Source organism: Macrotis lagotis, chromosome 1 (genome assembly GCF_037893015.1).
Source record: "Macrotis lagotis isolate mMagLag1 chromosome 1, bilby.v1.9.chrom.fasta, whole genome shotgun sequence".
In the NCBI taxonomy this organism is placed as follows: domain Eukaryota; kingdom Metazoa; phylum Chordata; class Mammalia; order Peramelemorphia; family Peramelidae; genus Macrotis; species Macrotis lagotis.
In genome coordinates this window covers 122610789-122632016 of record NC_133658.1, presented here as the reverse complement: position 1 = coordinate 122632016, position 21228 = coordinate 122610789, and the positions used below count along the sequence as shown (strand labels likewise).

The 21228-nt window shown below is 38.1% G+C and overlaps 1 protein-coding gene across 1 annotated transcript in view; it reads right to left on the bottom strand.

Annotated features, from left to right (window-relative positions):
* SLC1A4 (solute carrier family 1 member 4) overlaps nt 1–21228 on the bottom strand; it is a 36527-nt gene that overhangs the window by 4520 nt on the left and 10779 nt on the right. The window contains exons 2-7 of the mRNA XM_074207283.1: nt 16986–17028; nt 14956–15018; nt 9307–9482; nt 4996–5229; nt 2196–2390; nt 94–228 (exon numbers count right to left, since the gene is read on the bottom strand). Coding sequence (XP_074063384.1) covers nt 94–228; nt 2196–2390; nt 4996–5229; nt 9307–9482; nt 14956–15018; nt 16986–17028 — 846 coding nt within the window. The remainder of the gene's footprint in view (nt 1–93; nt 229–2195; nt 2391–4995; nt 5230–9306; nt 9483–14955; nt 15019–16985; nt 17029–21228) is intronic.

Sequence of the window (21228 nt, the reverse complement as noted above, 5' to 3'; positions counted from 1 at the left end):
TATTAGGTGGCAAAGGTGAGTTTGAACACTGGTCCTGTGATTCACATTAGGGCTTGTCTCCCATTTTACACAGCCCAGAGAGTGGGTACCTACACAATCCAGTCCACTGCCAGGATCAAGGAGAGATCATGAGTGGGCAGCCCAATGGCTTCAAGGATGATGGCAATGGTGAGAACGCCTCCTGCTGGCACTCCTGCGGCTCCAACGCTGGCGGCCGTGGCGGTCACCCTGTGGGAGGGCAACATGCTCACTTTCATTCAGCAGCAAGTGGAATGGATACTATCACAACAGCTTTTATTATCACTTGAACATTATTTTTATTATTATTGACTATTATTATCTGAATTCATGATTTGGTCAAAGTGGGAACCCCCCGGTATTAATGCTGTTCACACAACTTCTCAACACCTTACCATATGAATGAGGATGCTTGTGGTGGCAGGATATACCCTGAAGCAGCCCATCTGGTGATGGGCTTTGGAGTCAATTAGATCTGAGTTCAAATCCTGCCTTAGATACTTATTATCTATGTGACCCTGGGCAGGTCATTTAACTTCTGTTTGCCTCAACTTCCTCATCTGTAAAATAACAGCATCTACCTCACAGGATCACTGTGAGAATCAAATGTAAGAACAATAATGTTAAAAAAAAGTGTCTTTCAAACCTTAAAGCACTGGCTATTATCATACCAGCATCTCTGAACTTGTCTTTTTCCTTGGACAGCAGGCTTGTAGTCTGTTGCCAGACTTGTGTTTGACAGCTTTCCTGCTTGTTAGGGTGTGCTAGGGCTTGTGCCTTGTTGGCATGGCCTTTGAGAATCTGCCTAATTATTAACCATATATTGACCCCCAGCTCAAGGCTGAGTCCTCAAAGGTTTTCTGAACAGAGGGAAAACTGGCAGCTTTTACCTTTGCTGGAAAGACTTCAAGACCTGGAAACTGACCAGGTCAGTTTCAAATTAATCTGGCTAAGTCGGCACTTAACCTACCAAGAACGGGGAGTCTGGCCACTTGCGGAGGGATTCCTTGGCTAAGGGAGTCAAAGAATGCAAAATGGCCCTAGGCAGCAGAGCGTGCTCTAAGAATCACACCACCAGCTTCTTAACAAACTGTTGGGACCCAAACTAATTATAGTAATAATTACTAACATTTATGTAATACCTTCACTGTGCTAATAAGTGCTTTACAATTATTCTCTCACTTGATCCTCATATCTTTGGGAGAGAGGTGCTCTTATTCTCATTTTACAGTTGAGGTAATTGAGGCAGACAGTTTAAGTGACTTACCCTGGGTCACACAGCTATTAAGTATCTGAGGCTAGATTTGAATTTGGGTCTTCCTCACACTAGACCCAACATACCAGCTAGCTGCTCTAAGTATGTTCTGCTCGACTTTTTCCATTGATCTACTCAATGATTATTCACCAATATTGGACATTATCTGAAAAAATTCCTCCTCTCTCTCTCTCTCTCTCTTTTCTCCAACTCATAGCCCTTAAAGATGAAAGAACCATGCAGAGATCACCTGATCCCACCGTCTGCACTGTGGGATCATTGGATGAAGTATGTGATATGATAATATTAATGTGTAGTTGCTTATGGACTGTGGCCTTAACAGACAACAAATTCAAGTTTCATGATAGCCGGTAGCTAGAGCTGGCCCTCCTATCTATTTGCATGTGCAGATGAACTAACCCTCCATGCTCCACCTGAGGGGTCACCCGGGCTGACCCTCTTCCCCTGTGTATTGCACTTCCCTTTCTCCTTACCACCCTCTAATAACCACACTCTCACTCCTGTCAGATGCTCGTCTGTGTGAAATAAAAATAAATGTGGTTGCAGTTGCTGAACCGGAGTCTACCTTTGAGCCAATGACCTTGGAGGGGGAATGGATGAGGACACTTGAGGAGTTTTCTTTAGGGGAGGCACACTCTGCCCTCCCCAGTGAATGACTGTTAAACCTTAACCCCCATGTGTTACTGTTTTCAAAGAGTGGATTTATTATTATTATTTCTATGTTACAACTGAGCCTCACTCAGAAAGATGATGTCAGCCTTTTCAATCAACATATGGATCGGAAAAAGTCTTTTTTTTTTGGTTTACTCATGAATTCTTTCATATTCGAAACATTTTTGAAAGATGTTTACCAGAGAATCTCTAAAATTCTGACCCAGCTTCAGAGAAGATGGTCACTTACAGGATAGTGAAGATCTGTCCTGCATTCAGGTCCACATTATTAAGCTGGGCAATGAAGACAGTCGCCACACACTGGAAAATGGCTGCCCCATCCATGTTCACGGTGGCCCCAATGGGAAGGATGAACCTACTGATCCTCTTGTCTACGCCATTATTTTCTTCAATGCACTTGATCATGGATGGGAGGGTTGCTGAGCTAGAAATGAACAAAAGAAAGAAAGATGAATAGCTTGTCCAATCAAGTTCAATTCAGAATCTCTGTGGGTCTCTTTAGTGTACAACAGATTTACTTTCCATCTTTTTTCTTCCTAAAAATATAAATATATTTGAAAAGTTTCAGAGAAAGCTAGAAAGAACCTTGTATAAAATGATGCAGTGAGATGAGTAAAACCAGGAGAATAATTTATACAATAACAATATTATAAAGACAAATAACTTTGAAAAACTTAAGAATTCTGATTAATTATAATGGTCAACCATAACTCCAGATGATAAGAGAGAGGAGACAGATTCAGAGCATGATGACTAAGACTTATATTTATTAGACATGGTCAATGGGCAAACTATTTCACATGTCCTTACATATTTATTCAAGGGTTTCTTTTAAAAATGAGGAGTCGGACTGGGTCTATACCCTGAAGAGATGATGAAAAAGGGTAAAAACATTACTTGTACAAAAATATTCATAGCAACCCTGTTTGTGGTGGCAAAGAATTGGAAATTAAGTGAATGTCCTTCAATTGGGGAATGGTTTAACAAACTGTGGTATATGTATGTCATGGAACACTATTGTTCTATTAGAAACCAGGAGGGATGGGAATTCAGGGAAGCATGGAAGGATTTGCACAAACTGATGCTGAGTGAGATGAGCAGAACCAGAAAAATATTGTACACCTAATAGTAACTCAACATCAATCTTGATGGACTTGCTCATTCCATCAATGCAACAATCAGGGACAATTTTGAATCCTGAGAAAAAACTGTGGAGTTTAAACAAAGACTAAGTAATCCTTTGGTACTATTTAATACTATTATTTTAGATAGGCACTAAATATCCTACTATAATCTTTTTGTCTTATTTCCTAAATTTGTATCTCAGAGAATTAAGTTTCATGGGAGCTAAATGGTCATCTCCTCTAATCCATACCTGAACAATAATTCTTTCTATAATATCCCTGCCTCTCTAACCCTGTCTTATTCTTTGAAAAAGGAAGCTGCTACTTCCTAGAAGAGTACATTTTACTTCTGAATGCCTCTAATTGTTAAAAAAGAACTTTTCTTACATAGAGGTCACCACTGCTGCTGATCTCTTTATTGTTCCTTACATGAGACACAACACCTTCCAGTTCTGGGTATTTTCACTGGCTCTCTCCCATGCCTGGAGCTCTTTCCCTTCCCATCTCTGCTTCCTGGCTTCCTTTAAGTACTAATTAAGTTCTCACTTTTTATAAGAAGCTATTCCTAAACCCTCCTTAATTAACATTAGTGTCTTCCCTCTGTCAACTCCATATTATCCTATATCTATTTTAGATGTAAACAGCTGTTTGCATGCTGTCCCACATCAAACTGGAAGCTATGTGAAAGCAGGTACTATCTCTTTTGCCTTTCTTGTATCTCCAGGGTTTGGTATATCATGATTATTTAATAAATGTTTGAGGTGAAATCTATTTCCTGCAATGACTTTCCATTTCTTAGTTCTTCCCTCTGGGACACAAAGCCCACCTCCTGAGCATATCTCAATCACTGGCCCAGAATATCCTTCCTTACTGAGTTAATCTGCTTACTTTACACAGGTCAAGTTTTTATTGGCTTTAATGTAGGTGTACTGCTATTTTGGGTAACACAAGTAGGTTATTCCAGATTGCTTCTGTCTGCTCCCTCTAGATGTAAATGGTGAGAAGGGAATTTGATGCTAATGTCTTGAATACATTTCCCTCTTTCCATCTATACCTCCTAGAGTTACCAATTTCTTTCCCAAGCACAGCTCACTTTGCTACCTTCTGCAAAAGGCAGTCTAAGTCACAAGTATTAATTAAGCGCCTACTATTTGTTAGGTGCTAAGCTCTTGGGTTACAAAGAAAACCAAAAGTCCCTCCTTGCCCTCAAGGATCTTACAATCTAATGAGAGAGACAGCAGGAATACAACTAGGTACAAAATAAATAGATACAGCATAAATTAGGGATAATCAATAAAGAGAGGGCACTAGCATAAAAGGGACTGGTAATGGCTTCTTGTAGAACTGAAGAAAACCAGGGAAACTAGGAGGTAGAAATGAGGACAGAGAGAATTCCAGGCAATGGCCCATGAAATGCATAGAGGCCTTTCCTGAACCCTGTTCTACCTTACCACCTTACCTATCTCTAATCGTTAGTGAAAATCTCTCTCTCTCTCTCAACAAGTTTGTATTCCTTTAGATATACTTTGTATTTATTTGTGTATGTCATATCCCAGGAGAAGACAGAATACAACCTCCTCAAAGGCGGAGGCTGTTTTGTTTCTGTCTTTACATCAGAGAATTTTTGACCAATCCTTGGTATATGGGGCTTAACAGATATTTAGTGAATTGAATGAATATATTCAGATATACAGTCCAACTAGTGGTAATGTAATCAATGATTAAAAGTGAGAAGACCAATTTAACCACTTTATGGCTCTAGAATTTATGTAACTTTCTCCATCTCTGTTCTTCACATACATGGATGTTTGAGGGATTAGGTCCTTTTGGAGAAAAGATGGGGACATAAACACTTATTCAGTTTTTAGTTGCATTAGCTAACAATGGTACCTGGAGGCTACTCACCTGGAGCAAGTTGCAAAGGCTGTTGCAAAAGGTGTGAGGAGTCCAAGAAGAAATTGGAATGGGTTTTTCCGTGTGAAAACAAAATAAATGAGCGGCAGAACAATCCCTCCATGGATGATGTGGCCCAGAATTGATGCAAAGATGTACTTCCCCAGACTAGTCACCAAGGTGACAATGTCTTTCATTTCTACAATCTTACTTCCAACAAGGAACATAATACCCACAGGAACATACCTATAAGATAAATATAAAAGACTCTTTGGAAAAGGAATTGGACCTTTTGGATTAGAACTATCTATGTATGTAATGTCTTTCTGTTGTAGGAATCAGAGGGTTTTCAACACCCCCCCCCCCCCCCCCAGCTAGGACTGGTAGTATTTCCCCCATCTTATAGGCCAGGAGACTGAGGAAGAGTTTGATTTACTTATTGGTCCAATGTCACAATTAACTAGTAGTAGTCTAGGTAATCTAGCCTTTGTCACTTTTGTTGTCCTAAAGGATAGGATTTAATCCAATTACCTACCAGAAGGATGACATATGAGGTCAGATTCTAGTTTCTGAACTTAAAGTTTGCTGTACTGCTGTTTGCTTTGTGACTTACATGAAGTTACTGAAACACTACTGACTTTCCCTGCTGGTAAATAAAAGCAAAGAAAAATATCCATAATGAAGTAGGAGAGGATCAGAGATTCTTTGTCGTCTTTTATAGACCAATAAAACAAAGAAAAAATTTTATTCATTGATTGATACAAGGTCATAAATGGCAGTTCACCCATATAGAATCTTAGCTTCTTCCTTAGGTGATATGACCCATCTCTTCATAAAGAATGGAACTCAAAATACCTTTCCAAAGTGGGATGAAGTGTGAGAGCAGATCCTGGAAGCTATTTCAGCTTCTGATTGTTTTGTAACCTTGGTTAAAAGTATCTTCTATTGCCTATTGATAAATACAATGAATTAACAACTAACTGATAAGATTGCTGGGATTCAAAACTGACACAAATCTATATCTTTTGGAAAGGTTTTCTGATTTTTTCTGCTGTAAGAATCTGATTTTATGTCTTCTTATTTTGGTGGGCACATGTATTTAAAATTATACTATATTCCTAAGGTAGAGAAGATGACAAGGAGGGTTAGGTTAGGGAAAGTCAATGAATCTTAAAACCTGGACTAGAAACAATATAATTTCTTTTTTTTTAATTTAAGGCAATGGGGCTAAATGACTTGCCCAAGGTCATACAGCTAGGCAATTATTAAATGTCTGGGGCAGGATTTGAACTCAGGTCCTCTTGACTCCAGGGATGGTGCTCTATCCACTGTGCCACCTAGCTGCCCTGAAAGAATATAATTTCAATTGTTTTACTTATTACAGAAAATGAACAGGGACCTTTGGGTTTTTTTTTTAAGTAATTGGGGAAGAGGAGATGGGTAGAATAGAAAGGAATTGATAACAAAACTGATTAAGCTCTTTCCTAGAATAGGTCAAGGTACTTTTTGGATCAGTTGTGCAGGATATTTTAAATTGTTATATGTAAGGGGCGGCTAGGTGGCGTAGTGGATAAACCACTGGCCCTGGAGTCAGTTGTACCTGGGTTCAAATCTGGTCTCAGACACTTAATAATTATCTAGCTGTGTGGCCTTGGGCAAGCCACTTAATCCCGTTTGCCTTGCAAAAACCTAAAAGTAAATAAACAAAAATAAATTGTTATATGTAGAGTTTTTTTTTGAAGTAAATAATATCAAGCTGGGCCTGGGGACTTGCCTGGCTAAGCATCATCAACTCATCCACTTAAAAGAATGAATGACTGTGCAAACTGTATGTTATAGATAAAAGGGCTTAATAGGACATTGCCTTCTTGACAAGGACTGCCCCAGGATACTACCCTGGGGAGGATACCAGACCACTAACCAAACTGGTAATGTGATTTGAAAACCCTACTAGATTTTTCTTTTTCAAAAAGCTTCAGATCTTTTCCCAAACACCAGTGATACAAAGCTTAAATGTTTATATGGGTTAAAATAAAAACCAACACAGGATGTTTCAAGTTGGGAAAAATAATCATGGGATCCTGTGGGCTTTCCTTTCCTTCCTACCCATTCTTAGAAGTTCCATCAGCTTCTAAGCATCTTTCCTTTATCTATAAAATAGTAACTAAAACATTTCCTTTCCAAGAATCTCTATGAAAAGGGGAAGGGTTGGGAATCTTTTAAGGGTTAACAAGGAAGAAAGTGTTTTGTGGATGAAAGGCATGCCCCAGGATAAGCCCCGGATGTTATGACTGACAGTTAACACACAAATAAATTGGTTAACACACAAGAAAATTGTCCTGGTCTTTGGGACCAAAAATCAGTGTGTGGTATTTTTATTTTTTTTTTTAAGGTTCAAGGTCTTGCCGACATTAATAAAAATGAGGTTGTTTTGGGGGAACCTGTTTGAGTCAAGTCAAAGTAGCATATTAAATTTAATCATATACTCAAAATGTAATAGACTATATGTATGTAATAGAGATTATAAATTTAGCATATTAATCTCTTTTCTTGTCCTAGTATCTATTTTTCTGAATTTGTTAAAGTCAGAATTTTTTTTAAATTGAGAGTTAAGTTAAAATCCTTTCTAACCTTTCCAAGAAGGAAATAGTTTTTAATTATTTTTTTAGTGAATAAAAAAGAATCAAGTCCTTTCAGTGTGAAAATCCTTTACACTAAATAATCAAAACTTTAAAAATTATGCAGATATACAAATAGGGCACACATAGATGTGGTTGGTTCCCTTAATTCCTGGAATCTTGAACCAGTCAGTTTTAAGGCCAAACTGCTTTATACAATAAATAGCAAGCTTATAAAACTCACTGCTCCCAAGTGATGGTACAGACTGAAAATATAAACGTTCATTATTTATTAGAGAAATGCAAATTAAAGCATCTCTGAGGTACCACCTCATACCTCTCAGACTGGCCAATATGACCAGAAAGGACAATGATCAATGTTGGAAGGGATGTGGGAAATCTGGGATATTAATGCATTGGTGGTGGAGCTGTGAACTCATCCAACCTTTCTGGACAGCAATTTGGAATTATGCCAAAGGGCAACAAAAATGTGCATACCCTTTGATCCAGCAATACCACTACTGGGTCTATACTCTGAAGAGACTAAGAAAAAGGGTAAAAACATTACTTGTACAAAAATATTCATAGCAGTCCTGTTTGTGGTGGCAAAGAATTGGAACTTAAGTGAATGTCTTTCAATTGGAGAATGGCTTAACAAACTGAGGTATATGTATGTCATGGAACACTACTGCTCTATTAGAAACCAGGAGGGATGGGAATTCAGGGAAGCCTGGAAGGATTTGCATGAACTGATGCTGATCGAGATGAGCAGAACCAGAAAAGCACTGTACACCCTAACAGCAACATAGGGGTGATTATCAACCTAGCCATACTTGCTCATTCCATCAGTGCAACAATCAGGGACAATTTTGGGCTATGTGCGATGGAGAATACCATCTATATCCAGAAAAAGAATTGTGGAGTTTGAACAAAGACCAAAACTATTACCTTCAATTTAGGAAAAAAAAAAAAAACATTGTCTTATTATGTAATTTTGCTATCTCTTATACTTTACTTTTCTTCCTTAAGGATATGATTTCTCTGTCATCACATTCAACTTAGAATAATGTATACCATGGAAACAATGTAAAGATTAACGGACTGCCTTCTGTGGGGGGGCGGGGAGGGAAGCAAGAATAAGGACAAAATTATAAAACTCAAAATAAATAAATAAAATTTCTTTAAAAAAAATAAACAGATTCAAGATAGCTTTAGTTAGAATTATCAATGAAAAGGCCATACCTATTATCAGTAGCTGGACTATTGATATAATAAATGAGAAATGAGGAGCAATTTGGTTTTGTCACACGGGGTACTTTTGAAGACAAGAGGGACCAGTAATAAGATTATGGGGTCACAGTTCTATAAGCTGAAACAGTTGAAGGTCATCTTGCCTAACCCCTTCATTTGATAGATGAGGAAACTAAGATTAAATGAGGTTGTCATTTGCTTAAGGTCACACCAACTTGGGCAGAATGTTTCACAGATAAGATATGAACCCAAATCTTATTTTGGAGATGGACTCCTCCCCCTGTACCATAGTGTCTCTATACCCTCTTATGAAAGATTCCTTGGTTCCAAAGTCATAGATGGAACCTACGGTTACATGGCCTGAATGTCTGATTCAGAGTCTGATTCTACATTCTTCTCTCAGTGAAGGGCAGGATGCACCTGGGGGATAGATATGAGGAGGAAGTTCACTTACCACATAATCCAAGACACTATCACCATTGTTGCCTCATTGAAGGCATTGAAGAAACGGATCAGTTCTTCTCCTTCTGAGCCTAGCTTCTTCAAGGCCACTCCCAAGACCAGGGCAAAGAGAACTAAGCCCAAAATATTCATCCCTTCGATCTCTGTGCCATAGGGGACCTGCAGGGACTGAGGAGATACATCCTTGTGTGAGAAAATAGGAGATATCTAAACCTGCCCTGTGGGGTTTTCGGGCCAGACTGAAACACTGAAATGGGGAAGAAGAAAGAGTCAGTTTTATTTCATCTTCCTCTCTAAAAGGACCTGAAAAAAAGAAGAGGAAGTTCAAGAGACAGAAAAAGAAAAGTGAGTGAGCTGAGTGGAAATAATGAATTGGAAGTTCTGGCTGGAGACCAGTCACATGAAATACCACCACAGACAAAATGGTAAGTCCTATTGCAGAGAGAGAGAGAGAGAGAGAGAGAGAGAGAGAGAGAGAGAGAGAAGGCTTTTGATGGGAAAAATAAATGACTGTAGGCATGTAAAGGAGAGAGACAGAGAATGCAGATAGAACTGTTCAAAGCAACCTCTTTAAATTGGTGGTCATGGTAAATGAATAGTACAAATAAAGTAGGAGAAAGAAGAAGAACATGAAAAGGAAGAAAGCAGAGAAGGAAATAAGTGCTTAATTAAACCTCTTTTAGGTGCAGGTACTGTCCAAATCTCTTTTTTTACAAATAGTATTGATTTTGATTTTCACATCAATCCTGTGAGGTGATGCTATTGTGTTGTTGAGTCATTTTTAAGTAGTGTCCAATTCTTCAAGACTTCATTTTGGGTTTTCTTGGTAGAGATGCCAAGCTGTTTTTCATTTCCTTCTCCAACTCATTTTTGAGGAAACTGAGATAAATAGGGTTAAGTACTTGCCCAGGGTTACACAACTAGCAAATCTCTTGGTTGAGCTCTACTCTATTTGTATTTCAGTTTGGTATCACTGTGCTAAGCAATTCTGAGACTCAAAGTTGCTCAGAAATCACTGACCAGAACAGTAGACAAAGTTTCTCGATAAGAATTCCTCATCCCCAAAAAATCAAAGTTCTAGTCCCATCCCTATCCCAGTATTATTACCTAATCACTCTATAAATCCATTTTTTCCCTAGCTTTGTTTTCAGAGAAGAGTTGCTTTATGAGAAGAATTATCTGCATTTTCCCCAATTCATATCTCTCTATCACTTTTGACTTCTATATTGGAGGCTGATGACTTTTCAATTCTGCCTTACTTAAATCCAATTGATGTGCAAGTCAAAACATCACACCGAGATGTTATTAGTACTCTTTGAAAATAAAAGACGATAGGGGGTGTCTAGGTTGCACAGTGGTTAGAGCACCAGTCCTGGAGTCAAGAGTACCTGAGTTCAAATGTGACCTCAGACACTTAGTAATTACCTAGCTGTGTGGCCTTGGGCAAGCCACTTAACCCCATTGCCTTGTAAAAAAACTTAAAAATAAATGAATAAATAAATAAATGACAATATTTCTCTTAGTATTCATAGTCTTTGGCATTAGAAGAGTGGATCAGAAAGAAATTCTGAACCCTGTGGGATAGAACATTGGTATACAGTAGCCAGATTCTACCTGAGCAATATAACTGATTGACCAGTTTGATTCTTGTTTGTTAATTTATGTTACTTTGGTTGATGAGAAAGAATCAATTAACATCAAATCTAATGTCCAAATACTATTAATACCAAATCTAACACAGGAAATTGGATCTCCAACTCATATAATTATAGGATTTTTGTTAGAAGGGGAATTAAATATTGAGTTCAACTCCCTACCTACTCAAAGTAACCTACACAAGATCACAGGTCTAATTAGTGACAAAGCTAAAATTAGCTCAGGTCTCCTGACTTCAGTGCTTCTTCTCTGGGGTTCTCTTTAGCCAGATTCCTGATAAGAGATAATCAGGTGAAGAAGCCTAAAAAAGTTTTGTGATTAAAAGTAACATACAGGGAGAGAAACAAGATCCATAATTCTAATCCTAGAACAAATGGCTTATATTCCCCATTAGAAATAGAAGCTTCTTAAGAACACAGATTCTTTTTTTCCTACTTGTGTTTCCATAGCTTTATAGACAGTAGTATTTAATCAACTTTTTCATTCATTCATTGTTCAATTCAACAATCATTTATTAAGCACCTATTATGTACTAGGAATCGTGCTAAGTGACAGGGAGAGAGAAAAAAATGGAAAACAATAGACTTCAAAAAAGCTTACCTTCTTATTGGGGAAGGGACATTTAACCTGTACTAAATAAATAAAAGGTATTCAAAAATATTTGTTAAATTGAATATTAATAGAATTCCCTAGAAAGTGAACAAAAAGTATGGTTTTCAGTTTTGCTAGTCATCTGTTTTTATGCTGTGTTCAGATTTTCTGCAGATTTCATGTGCATCATTTGTAGTAAAGGTTTAACAAAAAGCATTGTAACCACTGGTACCCAGAAAAAGAAAAAAAAAGCTTGCTAATTATATTGCTTGACTGTATTCATCTAATGGCAATGCAAATTTTTGAGTTGTGTTCTATAACTGATTTATTTTCTTCTTCTGCTTTATGAGAAGATTTCAAGGAATGAAATTTAAAATGGAGGTTTTCTTTTAATTTGCATTCTTTGTTTCCAAGCCAATAATCCTTAAACCAGGAAACATGAGTCCTGGATTGTTGACACCCCTAGGGTTGTTCTAGTCCCCCAGGTTATCATGAAAATCTGGGAAAAGAGAATGCATTTTATCTTACTTCCATTTCAGAAAAATGTAAATGTCACTTAGCACTTGAATTTGGGGTAGAGATGACCCTAATCCAATAGGGCTAGGATGTCACAATTTTAAAATGATTCTAAGTCACCATTTTAGTATCCAGCTACTCAAGATATGCATAGAATTATTAAAATTATTTAGCTTAATCCTATCATTTTATAGACTAATCTGAGTTTATTACGTTTTAGATACCAGGTTAGTCAACACAGCAGTTCAATGAAGTATAGGATTGAGTCAGAAAGTTCTGAGTTCAAATTCTGCCTCAGGTATTTACTTATTAGCTGTATGACCCTGGGCAAATCATTTAACCTCATCTGTAAAATGAGGAAATTAGGTTTGACCATCTCTGAGTTTGTGGAAACACATAAAGTATATTTTTTGAATGGGAGAAACATATAAAACTAAATTAGGCCTATGAACTGAAGCAGTCACTTAGTAGTAGTCCTCAAATGGTCTGAAGGCAACAGCTGCCTCTGGGGCTTATTTTACCTCAATTCCAGGGCCAAACTTTTGCCTTGGAAGAATCTAATGTAGTTTTTGCTGGAGAAGGAGTTGTTTTTCTCCTAGGAAGTTCATGAGGGATTAGTTAAAGCTGCTAATTAGCCAACAGGTGTAGTCTTTTACCCGGTGCATTGGTTAAAAAGTCATGGGGAGGCCTTGACTGGGAGAACGAATGGTAGAGAGGAAGGAGCTGGCATTAGAATCAGAACCCTTGGGTCAATTCCGGCTCTCCTGTTTACTGCCTCTGTCACACTGAATGGCTCAGGTAGCTTCTTTGGGTCCTGGTTTTCTCATCTGGGAGATAAATGGGCTGGACTAGATCATCCCTAGGTTTTTGTCCATCTTCAGCTGATTGACTACAAAAAAGTGAAAAAACTTGACAGCAAAGGGCAGAGTTAAAAGGGCTCTGCCAGACCACCTTGCTTCACCTTCCACTCATTGTAAGAATTTCCTGTGCAATATCCCTGACAGATGATTACTCAGCCTCTGCTTTAAAAAGGGTTCTACAGGGCAGCTAGGTAGCATAGTGGATAGAGCACCAGCCCTGGAATCAGAAGGACCCCAGTTGAAATACGATCTCAGATACTTAATAACTTCCTAGCTGTGTGAACCTGGGCAAAATCACTTAACCCTTGCAAAAAAAATATTAATTAATTAATTAATTAATTAATTAATATTTTGAAAAAAAAGGGCTCTGCAAGCCTATTCCCTTGTTGGATTGAATGAAATGCCCAGCACTTAAGTTGAATACTTAAAAACTTCATACTTAAATATTTTTTTTAATTTTTCGTACTTAAAATACTTAACTTTAATACTTAAAATACTTAATACTTTTAAAATTTTAATAATTAAAATACTTTAAGAGGTCATTTAAAATACTTAAGATTCAAAATTTTAAAAATTAAAATGCTGATATTTAATATTTAACTTTCATACTTTATGTTTAATACTTAAAAATTTTAAATATAAATTTAATATTTAAAAGTCTAATGCTTAAATACTTAATATTTTTAAAATTTTAATGCTTAAAATACTTACTGTAATACTTAAAAAGAAGAAACCATATATGAGGACCCCTGTAGGTTACATATTGACTTAATTTTAAAATATAATATTATCCATGTTTTATTGCCATTTTTATTTTTTGTTAAATATTTCCTAATTATATTTTAATCTGGTTGAGGTTACCTGACACCCCAGGTCTAAAGCACTGAGGATTGATGTTTTGCTCAGGGTCACATTTGTTGTTTTCAGTCATTTTAGTTGGATCTATTTGTGACCCCATTTGGCATTTTCTTGGGAAAGAAACTGGAGTGTTTTGCCAATTTCTTCTCCAGCTCATTTTACAGATGAGGACATGAGGCACACAGAGTGAAGTGACTTACCCAGGGTCATGTAGTCAGTATCTAAGGCTGGAGTTGAACTCAGGTCTTCCTGACTCTGGGCCAGGTGCTCTATTTACTGAGCCATCTAGTTTGGCCCCTCAGGGTCATATAGCCTGCATCTATGAGAGTAAGGATCTGAATCTTTCTTGAACTACCTTAAAACTGTAATGGGTTTTCAAGTATTATATTCTCTGAAAAAGTGAGTATCTGTCAGTTGTGTTTGTTCTTGGACAATTAGGGATCAAAGTAAATAGAATGCCAGATTAGAATCATGAAAACCTGAGATCAAAACCATCCTTAACACTGTGTGATCTGGCCAAGTTACTTAACTTCTTTCCCTTCAGCCATAAGGTCATTGTGAGGAGCAAATAAAATGTGTAAAATGCTTTACAAACCTGTAAGTATTATATAAATGTTAATAATTACTATTATTATTCCTGTTACACTCTCTGAACGGTTTTACATTCACAAGGATTCATCAAACTTAACCCGAAGAATATGAGAGTCAATTTTGGAAATACATGTAATAAACTTGGGAAGCAAAGCAGAAATAACTTCCAAAGTACAGTTATTTGTGTGGTTTAGTGAATTTAAAAAATTCCTCTGCCTTGGGATTGTACAATGCTTTGATATTGGCTGAACTTAAAATACAATGAAGCCAAAAGAACAAGTATCATTGTACTTCTAAATAAGCTTTTGCTTTGTCTTAAGAATTGGAAATAAGCTTGGTCAGACAATTCTTCCTCCCCATTCCCTCCCCAGTTCCCCAACCAGACTCTGGCCTTTATTCACTATATGCATCCATGACCAAATAGAATCCTAAAGTTACAACCTTTCAGCCAAATACAATCTTTGAAAACCTTAGACTGTTCAACAGTGCAGGGAAAATGTGACAAGAGGAAACTTTGGCAAAATGACAAATATTTTCCAGAGCAAGTGAGTGACCATAGCTGTCATTACCTTTTCTGAAGTGATGTTTTCAAGCGTGGTGTTATGGATGACTCTCTTATAGTCCGTTGCATACTATAAGCAAGAGAAAAAAACAAGCCTCAGTTCATTGGTTACAATTCTCACAAAAGAACTAACACATGAATGTGTAGCTATAACAGCTTCATGATTTCCTTGTAGCCCTTCTGCTCATCATCCAAGCTGTCATAAGAGGAAAGTTCCTGACCCACGTGTGCTAGCCCAAGCCATGCTTTTGAAAATGAGACAAAAGTTGCAAAAGGGAAAAGAGGGAAGCTTAGACATGATCCCTTTTCTAAGTAGACCAAGAAATATTCAGGGGAAGGGGCAGGGATATATATATATATATATATATATATATATATATATATATATATATATATAGGGTGAAATATAGGGTGAAAAGCTTCTTATATTTTATGGCACAAATAGATTCAAGAAGGAGGCTTTTGAAAAATTTCATGTCATTGAGTTGCATATTATATTTTCATTAAAATATATTAGAATTTAGCTATGATTAATTCTTTTAATTCTATTAATAGATTCTATTAATTAATTCTATTAATCTGCTGTGGCTTAAAACCATGGACTCCTGACTATATTTTCAACATTCATTTCACCTCTGACTTAAGTCCAGGAATTTTACATTATTTTGATGTTCTGATTTACCATTTGTCTTTCCTTTTTCCATACTGGGTAGGTAGATTAGCAGTAGCATATTCCTTCTGATTGCCACATTTTTCTGAAATGCTGTGATTATTGCTGTTTAGTCATTTTCAGTCCTGTCTGACCCCCATTTCTTGGCAAAGATATTGTGGTGTTGGCCATTTCCTTCTCCAGCTTATTTTCAGGGTGAAGTGACTTGGCCAAGGACACACAGCTAGCGTCTGAGATGAGTCTTCCTGACCTCAGCCCTAATGCTCTACCCACTGTGCCACCTAGATGCCCTAAATGAAATATAAGTATTCACCAATTTCTTTTTTTTTTAATTTTTAAGGTAATAGGGTTAAGTGAGTTGCCCAAAGTCACACTGCTAAGCAAGTATTAGGGAAGATTTGAACTCAGGTCCTCCTGACTCCAAGGTTGGTGCTCTAACCACTGAACCACCTAGCCCCCCCCCCCCCAAGTGCACCACCTAGCTGCCCTGGTATTCCCTAATTTCTGCCCAATCTGTGGCTTGGGAATATATCTTTCCCTTAGAGTCTTATTATAATAATATTTATTGAAAAGTGGGATTTAGAATAAGAGAGAGTCTATCTTGGGTGCCATTCAAAGATGCAAAAGTAACTTTGAGATAGCATTAGGCCAGCTGCTATATGCCACTAACAACAATTTTAGCTTCCTGAGGTTTAAGAGATTCTGAAATATTGTTAAATTTGAGTGACATGAGAGACATGGAAAGGTTCTGCAAACCTTCCATTTTTCCATCTAGCATTCTACACCTAAGCCATATACAGGCTCAGCATCACACTTTTTACAAATGATCTCCTGATTTTATAAACAAACAATCCTTAACACTAGAAAAACTGGTTGAATCAACTGATGACATTTAAAAATTTTTTTCTTACTGTAATTTACTATAATTTCTACTCTCCGTGAAAAATATACTTTAAATACAAATAATTCTAACTGCCCATTGTAATAATTATAAGCATAATTACTACAAATAGTTATAAACATATAATTATAAGTTATAAAAATTATAAGCATTACTTTCAAATAAAAATGTTTGCTTTGGGCAAAAAAAAGAATGCATTGTGCTAATGAACTCAGTTTGATCTTCTGAGATATTCTTAAATTCTGGTCTTTCTTTAACTTGAAAATAACTGTCATATCTTTTGGTCTATCTGTCTATAATCTAATACAGGTCACAATTTTCAAATCAGTCCAAGGACAAAGGTGGGCAAACCCTCCAGGGACAAGCAGAGAAGCATTTACTGCTTATTGGCATGCTTTCTTCAAGGTTTCAATTTTTTTTTTAAAGTTTTTAACAATTTATATTTCATTTTAAAAAGTATTCTTACCGTGCGGAAAGCAGCTACTACAAGATTAGATGGAAACAGATTTCTGTAAAAGAGAAAAAAAGCATATTATATTGATAAATATTCTATAAAACTTTTAAGAAATAGAAATATATCTGTAAATAGAGACTCCCCAAGGACAGCTAGGTGGTGAAGCAGAAGAATGCGATCCTGAGATCAGAAAGACTCATCTTCAACTCAGACACTTATTAGCTGTGTGACCCTGACCAAGACACATCTGTGAAATGAGTTGGAAAAGGAAACGACAAACCACTCCAGTATCTTTGCCAAGAAAACCCCAAAGAGGAAGAGTTGGGTACAAGTGAAATGACTGAATGACAACAAAACTCTCCTAAAAAGTCTTCAACAAGCATTGAAATCTGTCTTTATGAAGTGCCCATCATTATGGAAACACATTGTATTAAGTACAAATGTATTTATGATGTGAAACAAATACATATTTATGACAATAAATTAGCATTGTGTTTTATAATGAGATTGTGTTATCAATATTATTATGCTCTTATTCTTATCTGGAAGGAATGAACTCAAAGGGTAAGAGGTTATTGATTGATACTGGTGGGAGGACCAAGGAAGGTGCCTATTTTTCCTCATAGCTCAGTGCTTCTTAAACATGAGGGATACGATCATCTGGGGAAAGTCAGGTTTCTTGAACTGCAATATAATGGTAAGGGGCAATAAAATTACAAGGAAATCAGGCTTCAAGAGAACATAAAGGGAAGGGAGGACAAAGCAAGGACAAAGGGAGGCCAGGCTTAGAAATAATGGATGAAGCAGATGGAGAATAGGTGTAGAGGGAGGGGCTTCCCTTTAGGCAACCTTTATTTGGGGAGCAGATGACCATAAACTCACCGCCTTCTCTGAGAGCAACCATTTTGTACAAGGTTTGTACTTGGATGATGTTGAATGGACTTTCTCACCCTAGAGAGGGGTCAGGACTCAGACTGGTAGGCCAGGTGGCTGTTTGTCAACAGAATGAATTTTGGGAATAAGAAGACTGTCCTGCATTCGTGGTGGAGGGCTGAGGCCTTAAGCAGGAAAGGCAGCCTAGAGTCAGGTCCAGTACATATTGACTTAATTTTGGCTGGGGGGAGCCAGGGGCAAGGTGGTAAGAGGCTGGGCTTGCTGGCTGGTGGGTAGGTTGGAGGGCAGTGAGGAGGTGGGTGGGGGCCTAGTCTTCTCTTACAGTACAGGTTGATCCCAGTTAAGCTTCCTTTATTTGGTTTATATAAGTGTAAACCTTTCTAGTCACTGTACAGGTGACAACCATCAAGGTGGCCTCAAGGAAATTCTCTCTTGGATGATTTGGAATGACCTGGACTGGTAAGGGAAAGGCAGGAACTTCATGGTGGAATGTCCTGGGCTAGAGGAGTGAAGTGGGGGGTTATCTTTAGGTATAATGTTCTCTGCTGGTGGGATATGGGTAGGAACCTCATGATGGAAGGTTCTGAAGTGGCGATGGCTGAGGAGTGGAATATACTGGACCACCCATGGTGGAGGGAAGGACATCTTATGGAGATTATTAGGACCTGGTTAACTCCTGATGCAATGTCCTAGACTAGCTTTGGGTGGGAAGGGGAGAGGACAAGGAAGATCTCAGGGCAGAGTGTTCCAGGCTTTTATATGTGTCTGGGCAGGGAGGCATAAACAGCAGCACATGGAGATTATTAGCCCTTGGCTGACTCTTGGTGGAATGTCCTAGGCTGGTGTTAAAAAACCATGTCATGAGAGAATGCTCTGGGCTGGTGAAGTTGACTCATGTTTACATCCTGGCTACCTCTCTGGCACGCTCCAGACTGGTGGGGCCAGCTAAGAAAACTTTCCTTTTCCAGACAGAAGCATGCAGGGCTGATAATGAGTCCCTGATAGCATTCAAGATTAGGCAACCTTCCCCTTCCTCTTCTCCTCTCCTCTCCTCTCCTCTCCTCTCCTCCCCTCCCCTCCCCTCCCCTCCCCTCCCCTCCCCTCCCCTCCCCTCCCCTCTCCTCTCTCTCTCTCTCTCCCTCTCCCTCTCCCTCTCCCCCACATACTTACTAATAGGTCCCTTGTGACCCCAGAAGGCCAGGCTTAGAAATAATGAATGAAGCAGTATAACAAAGAACCCTGGATAATCTCCTACTATTCTCACATTATTCTGTGATTTGGCTCATTGCCTATCATGAGCCTTAGACAGACAAGGCTTCAAAGGTGGGTAATACTGAATGGGGTTCTACTCTGTTCACTTGGGGCCAGCCCCAACACAGGTGCATAGACAAAAGGCGATCCCTAGCAGAGCCAAGTTCTTTTTTACAGAGTAGCAGATAAAACTGACCAAAGTTACTCAGGGTCAGATAAAGAAGGGGAATGAACAGGACCTCTGGGAGTAGACAGAATGGGGTTCAAAGGTGTGCAGGGTCAGCTATCCCAGGACAGTCACAAATGCAAATAGGAAAAGACAAGAACTAAAGTTCAAACAAAAACAGAGGTGGGCAGAGTCCAAAGCTGGTCAGGGCAAAGAGCTGAGAATTGGCAGAGTATCAGTGTTGGGGCAGGAGAGACAGACAGCAGGGGAGTGCCTAATGGGATGTCACCTTGTGGGGCTGCCTAGTTCTGAAAGACATCCCAGGATGTGATAAAATTCCATCTCAGTCCCTTCACCCTAAGCATCCTCTGGGTTCTAAGGGAGATCCAAGCCTAGAGAAGTCCCAAACTTGGGGTATATGAACCCCTAGGGGCTGCCTTCAAGCATGTAAAGAGCCATCTTATGCATGGGAGCTTTGGCCCCAGACGACAGAAACAGGAACGAGGAATGGATGGGAGGTACTTAAGGAAAAATTTCCTAACAAATTAGTTATCTAAAAGGAGAATGAGCTGATTTCATTATAGGTATTTTGAGCAAAAGCTTCTATATGCCCTTTCAAAACTTTGAATTCATTTGCCTTACACACACATCCACACACACACACACACACACACACACACACACACACACACACACGTCTCCTCTCACAGAATGTAAATTTATGTAGGGCACAGATGGCACTTTGTATTTCTGTATCTCGAGAGCTGAGTGCAATGCTTAGCCTATTAAAAAATACTTGACTAAAATGGTAAAATGGTTTCTATTTAAGTGTGGGCTGGCTTAGAACTCTGGGCATCTCCAAAGAGAGTCCCCACTGGACAGGGATTTCTCTCTAGCTCTGGAGCTTCAGTCTATTCCCCCTTAGGATGATGGGTGGAACTTGAGTCCTGATCCATCAACATTCTTCTAAATATCTAAAACACCTTTACAAGGTCCCCCCCCCAAAAAAAAGTGTCAGTATGGTTTTAAGCTTTAATAGTCATTATTATTTGGTTATGGGCATTATAATTTATTAGAGAAAGATGGAGTCATCTGTTATTCTGATAACTGACAACTTTTACCTAGGGCTTATTAACCTGGGGTCTATTAAATTGTTTCCAAAATATTTTAATAACTATTTCAATATAACTTTTCCTTTTATGTTTCTTTTATAATCCCATATATTTCATTTATGCAGTTTATGTATTTTTAAAACCATGATTCTGATAAGGGGTTCCAAGGTTTCACCAGATTGCCCAAGGGGTCCACAACACAAAAAGATCTCTCTAGAACCTTGTTCTAGACCAGATGTTAAGCATATTAAGCCATTCTAAGAAATCATAAACAGCCTGTGAGTGGCCTACCATTGACAGTGAAGAAGAGCAAACAGAAGACGAGGCAAGAAGGGCAAATATTTGCCCAATTAAATTTATTCCAAATAAATCAGGATTTACTTTGCTTCAAGGGCAACTCATTTCATCTCCCAGAAGTCATCTGCTCATTTGGAAAACATGGGATTTAGATTTAGGTTTCTGAGTAGGTCTGGCACCCTAAAGTAAGAGTTGATCAAATGAACCCTTCTTGCCTGCAAAAAAATTAACTGATGATGGATGTATTTTGTAACACAGTTTTATTTATAGAAGACCATTGCTATTTCTTTAAAATTTACCTTTCAATGATTAGAATTTATCTCTTTTTGTGCCACCCATGATGTGGACTATAAAATAGTAAGACTAACTGTTATATGCAGTTTATACAATTTTCAGTCTTTTTATAGTTCTCCCTAAGCACTGTCCCACTCATGTCACCACCAGCACTGCCCATCTAATAATTTCTAGTCATTTCTGATTACCTCTAGGAGCAAATACAAAATGCAGTTTGGCACTGAAAGACCTTTTTTAGCCC